The 5,820-nt window shown below is 38.2% G+C and overlaps 1 protein-coding gene across 1 annotated transcript; it reads left to right on the top strand.

Moving 5' to 3' along the window:
* The first annotated feature begins 2,479 nt into the window (after positions 1 to 2,479).
* foxg1d (forkhead box G1d) lies at positions 2,480 to 5,411 on the top strand. The gene has a single exon (XM_026996437.3). The coding sequence runs from the start codon at positions 2,602 to 2,604 to the stop codon at positions 3,673 to 3,675; it is 1,074 nt and encodes a 357-aa protein (XP_026852238.1). The 5' UTR covers positions 2,480 to 2,601; the 3' UTR covers positions 3,676 to 5,411.
* The last annotated feature ends 409 nt before the right edge of the window (positions 5,412 to 5,820 follow it).

Here is a 5,820-nt window from a genome sequence, read left to right as displayed (position 1 = left end):
AGCTCATACTCCATATTGAGAATACCATGGTAATTGCCAAGCAGTACTTCAGACTCGTTGATAATGAAGGTTTTTTAAATACTTCTATGAATCTACTGTTGCTTACACTGTGCTCTACATACTTTATGAATGCGATTTTGAATACCTCTACTTCTAAGCAATAATTATATATGTATATATATATAAAAGTTATTAACATGTATAGTTAATCAAAATTGCAGTGATGTACACAAGGTTTCCAAAAAACAGGACGGTTCATATGGAGGTGCTGAAGAAAGTGTTTCTGTGGTTTTAGGAGGTGAAACCAGCTTCAATTATCACATATCACATAGTAATGGCACAAAAATTCTAGGAGAACACAAAATGTGTTTTGCACTACGGAATGTAATAAGATAAACGTACATTTTGATGGCCCTGTACATTTCCAGTTTGTACATTTCCAAAGTCTTCTTTTCATTCAAATGGTAACAATCTAAAACTACACCTATACATTTTTGCACAGCTTCCAGGCATGGGTTCAAGCATGCATCAGACCCAGAAAAACAATACAACTTAATGATTTGAAGTCCCAGTGCGCCATTTGAACGCTATTAGCAGAAAACGTCAAAAGGGTGAAAATACTACAGGAAAATTAGCGTTAAGAATGGTCACGCTTTCCTAAAAGTACCCAATTATCACCAGCAGCACTTTTCTTCCTAAAAGATTAAATATTTCATGTTGAATTTTTATTACTAATTACAATGAATTTAGCTACAAAACACATTTATTATTTTTGTACACAGAGGTCATACAAGGTAAAGTGGAATTAGCACAAGCGTGTGCACGTGAACGCGTGTGCTTATGTACACAAACAGCTGTCCATTTTCACAATGAGGGGCCCATCCAAAGGATTTTAAAAGCTTGAAAAGCTTATGTTTTGTGTGTGTGTGTGTGTGTGTGGCTCTACCTTGTTTTACCTCGTCCCGCTGACCAGCTCTAAAAAGCCTGACCCAGAATGTCCGAGGTGTTACCACTGAGAAAGGCTTCTTCACCTGTGCTTTTATAAGGCTATAGCGTAAACCTCGGCTGACCGTGGAGACTAGGAAGATGATTTATTTGTTATTAGGTCTGGCATTGCTTGAGCGCTTGAACTCGATGCACCGGCAGCGATCACCCTAAGGGGGCAGTATTGCACAGATGACCGCGTCTGCAACCATCTTGCCATGGTATAATGTTTTGACGTAACGCTCGCTTCATGCCTCTCATTCATTTTTACCGTTTCTTCAGTGCCGTTTGGCTCGGAGCATTGTACTTCGTTAATACACCGTGCCAAGCCGAGTTTGTTGTGAAGGAATGTGCTTGACATTGCGGAGACATGCCTGTAATCGTGTCTAAGACGTACATCCGCCCGGCTTGTGTGCAGTCACTCCATCCGGAATTTATTGTTAGTAATGGTTAAAAACCACAGTGCAAAACGATTACAACCCATGAGATAAAAAATAAACCATGGAATAGAAACTATAAAATAGTTTATAAAATGTGTTTCCGATAAATGCTTGTCGGGTATATGTAGCATTTATAACACTTTTTCTGCGTGTAACCTTGTTCATTTAAAACTTGTAACCTTTTCAACTATTTAAAGTTTTGCAAAGAAATTATTTGGGTGGTTAGCTGCAGGCTGACAGAAAGGTAGGGAATAAAAACTTACCGTGAGATAACATTTCAAAAACATGCCGAAATAAGGACGTAAATAAACAAATAAAAAATAAACCTTAAAAAAGAAGCCTTGGGCACTAACAAAAATATACGACAGTGAGACAAACATGTGGCGTTCAGTTAATTCATCGCTTCTGAATACCGTCTTTCCAAAAAAGACTTGATTTTATTTTAATAGCACTAATTCAAAACACTAAAAATCCTCTACGTCCTACAGCACATAATTTGATATTGTAGAAACAAGCACAATTAATAACTATAAGGATGTACTTCCATCGTCAATCAGTGACGTTTTGGAGAAATTCACTACCAGAAATTCAACTTAGTGATCAAAGGACAGCGTCACTTAAGGGGACTCAAAATTAAATCAGTAACGTACATTATGGTAATTCGTGCGTGTATATTTTTTCATCCACAGAGGGCGGTGCGAGCACATTTGTGCATTGCTTGTGCTCTTTGTGTGTGTGTGTGTGTGTGTGTGTGTGTGTGTGTGTGTGTGTGTGTGTGTGTGTGTTTGTGTGTGTGTGTGTGTGTGTGTGTGTGTGTGTGTGTGTGTGTGTGTGTGTGTGTGATTGAGAGAGAGAGAGAGAGAGAGTTTTACGGTGGCTATACATGCATTAGTAATTCATTTCAGGAATATTTACCCATATTGGTTAACTGTATTTCAAAAAAAAAAAAAAAAGATGAGTAAAGCCCGGGGTCTATGTACTAAATACTTTAAGGTATACAAGCTCCTCCCCCTGGTGATGTAGTGATAAGTCTGAACCTCCTTAATTACTTATTTCTTTATTCCAGTCCGAGCCCACTACTGTTCTACAAGTTCCTTCATGCGTGCTATGCCTAGATTCGGTCGCAGCTGACCTGTGCTTTTTAAACACAAAACCGACCTTTGTTGGATTACCCGGAATGGAAGATAAGAAAGAACCGACCATGCTACAGAGATCCACTTCGTTTAGTATTAAGAGTCTATTGCTTCCGTCGAAAAGTGACAAACAGGACTCAAGACTTTCAGAGAAAAGAATATTTCCTTCAGGCTCAGATTCGGAAAAATCTGTGGAACCCGCCGAAACAGAAACTCTGCCGCATGAGACAGAAAAAACAAAAGAAGGTGACGGTAAATGTAAAGGTGAAAGTGCGTCGGAAGCCACGAAGAATGGAAAATTCGACAAACCTCCGTTCAGCTACAACGCGCTTATCATGATGGCCATTAGACAAAGCCCAGAGAAGAGGCTTACGCTGAACGGAATCTACGAGTTTATCATGAAAAATTTTCCATATTACCGGGAGCATAAGCAAGGGTGGCAAAATTCTATCCGTCACAACCTCAGTCTGAACAAATGTTTTGTTAAAGTGCCACGACACTACGACGATCCGGGGAAAGGGAATTACTGGATGCTGGATCCTTCGAGTGACGATGTGTTTATAGGTGGGACGACAGGGAAACTTCGGAGACGTTCGGCAACTTCCAGAGGCAAACTGGCGATTAAACGTGGGCTTCGGTTCGCACCACTTGGTTTGGGAATAAATGACAGGGCAAACAATCCTCTATATTGGCAAATTTCACCATTTTTATCTTTACATCATCCCCATTACAACAGCTCGTCATCTGGATTTCTTAATCAGGGGCATAGTTACGGCTCGTTGCTCCCTGGAGTAGAACAGCTGGGTAATGGAGACATGCCTCGGCCAATTCTTGGAAGTTCTACTGGCACTCTTGGTTTAACGAACACTTACGGGATGAGCACGTCTCCAGTTGGGTTAATACAGGGACAGCCAGGTTACTTTGTCTCAGGGAGTCAACATCCGTCGCCTCTCCAGCAGAGCGCTCCTGGTTTCGGCGTGCCCGTGTGCTCCACACAGACGCTGCTTTCGGACACTCTCAGAACAACTTTACCATCTTTCTCGCCAGGAGTATCTAGCGGATTTCCTGGAATCTTGTCTCATCAAAAAAGGGTTGCTCCAAATTCTTTCCTAAACTGAATCGCAGCTTGAAAAGGGAGAAACCGAATGCAGCAATGATAATCGAGAAAAAGGCCAAACCAAGAAGCATGACATTATATGTCATAGACTGTTGTTTTATATGCTTCGCGGCCACAGATCTATTAAAAAAGTAGTCTTGGGGTTATACCTCTCTCTTACCTTTGTGCTAAGGCTGCATCTAGAGTTGCCAAAAGGTAACGGCACAGGATACAGTTCGATGCCCAAATTATTTATATACTGTTCAAATAAATTCAGGAGGCCTATTTTTAAGTTGTTTAATTTAATGTTTATATTTATGGTAAAGTGTATTTAAGTTTTAACCTCACTGTATTCGTCCCTCCGTACCAAGAATCATATGATAATATAAATTATTTATGTAAATATGAAATGTGAACTTGCACGTCTTTTCGTTGAGAAACGCCTTAAAACAAATCAGGGTAACTAAAAAAAAGAGTGAAAGAAAACATGCTTAGGCCATAAGGCCCATAAAATGTCCTTAGGTCAGTTAGGCCTGTAGACTGCAATCATGTAATATTCTGCTGTATGTACTGTATATAACCAATAATACAAAACGTTTTAGACAGGACGTTTTTTTTATATCTGTGATTTGTTTAGAAGCCTATATGCCAACAATGCTTTGCAAATTTGTCGGTTCATGTTATTGAGGACACATGGGATGCGTGTCTGCGGATCTTATATCAGCATGTTGAATAGACACAACGTCTCAATTTCTTTTAGTAGACAGTCACCAGTAATAGTTTTCATATGTTGAAGAGTTCTTGCCCGGACGACGATCGTAAGATAAAATTATCACTTAAAAGTAAACGAGCCAAGAACATACAATGTAAAACATCAAGTAGAAAAAAAATATTACATTTATTTAATTAAATACACACGGCTAAAACCGAACTGATTTACGTTAACTCATCTTCTGTGATGAGTATTAAAATATTTCATAAAAATGTCATTGAGTGTCTACATCAACATTTTTTGCAAGTATTATTTGAACGTTTTGCACTTTTATTTAGGCTATTTTATGCTATGTACGATTTTTGGCTTGGTCCGCTTGTCTGTGCTTTAAAATGATTAATATGTTTAAAGTTAAAGGTATTAAATATTAAAATATTTGTTTCACCAAATAGAAAAAGTACCTGTTTCTAGATTATTTTCAAGAATATGACTAGGACAGTGAAGATGGTCCTTCATAACCATCCTGTGCTGTTTTACTAGCTAAGTATTACTATTTAAATTGTCCCCAGCAATTTAATTCGCGTTAGAATAACATTCTGAAGCCTACTGCTTGATCGTCTTCGCTAGTTCGCGCAAATGCGTTGACTTTAGCCTGCGCAAATACACATAAATCTTTTTTTTTTTTGGTGGATTAGTCGACGTGCAATCTTAGAAGTGATGTATTTTTATTTTCAACAACAGCCTACCGTTAAAAGGGAGTTTCATTTGGAACAAGGGCAGCCTAGATTTAGTCGCTCAAAGTTGACAGTGATCCGCTTGTTTGTGGGACGACTGGACAAGCAGGACCTTAGCCTGTTATTCTAAATTAATCCCGGAGTTTAAATCCTGTTATTTCCTCGTACAAGTTTTATAATGAATTTAACTGTTTGTATATTTTGTCGGGAGTAAAAGTTAACATGAAATACCATTGCTGGACGTTTGTCGATAGTTACCATTTAGAAAAAAAACAACCAAACTAATTTATGTCTGTTTTAATTGTTTGTACAAAAACGTGTGTCAGTGCTTGTTATAACAAACCTACAATAGCATATAATCTTTGTTTACTGAAATGTTTTGTTGTAACATGTTCTATAGTTTCTATGTAGCTATTTTACAAAATCTTTTCAAAACATTTCGTGATATCCATTTGGAAATATGGGCAGACTAACAATCCTATAGTAAAATCGGCCGAGGGCTGCTCATCCGTTATTAAGGTATAAGATGCTGCTTCATCTCTTCTAGTTAATTTTGGCAGTCTTATAGACATATATCTAGCCTATCATGATCAAACTAGTCTTTTAACATCCAAATATGCTTATAAAATCATTTACAACAGGCGTTACTGAGTCCAAAATAAGTATCGTGATGTAAAAGTACTAGGCCTACGTTTCAGATCATTTTACGCGAAAATGTCAG

The sequence above is a fragment of the Electrophorus electricus genome, chromosome 5 (assembly GCF_041902795.1).
Source record: "Electrophorus electricus isolate QZ-2024a chromosome 5, ASM4190279v1, whole genome shotgun sequence".
In the NCBI taxonomy this organism is placed as follows: Eukaryota; Metazoa; Chordata; class Actinopteri; order Gymnotiformes; family Gymnotidae; genus Electrophorus; species Electrophorus electricus.
The sequence above is the reverse complement of the archived record's forward strand: the minus strand, read 5'-3'. Positions and strand labels throughout refer to the sequence as shown.

Bases quoted from the DNA above. Each gene is read 5' to 3' on its own strand.
- foxg1d (XM_026996437.3), top strand. From the start codon at position 2,602: ATGGAAGATAAGAAAGAACCGACCATGCTACAGAGATCCACTTCGTTT.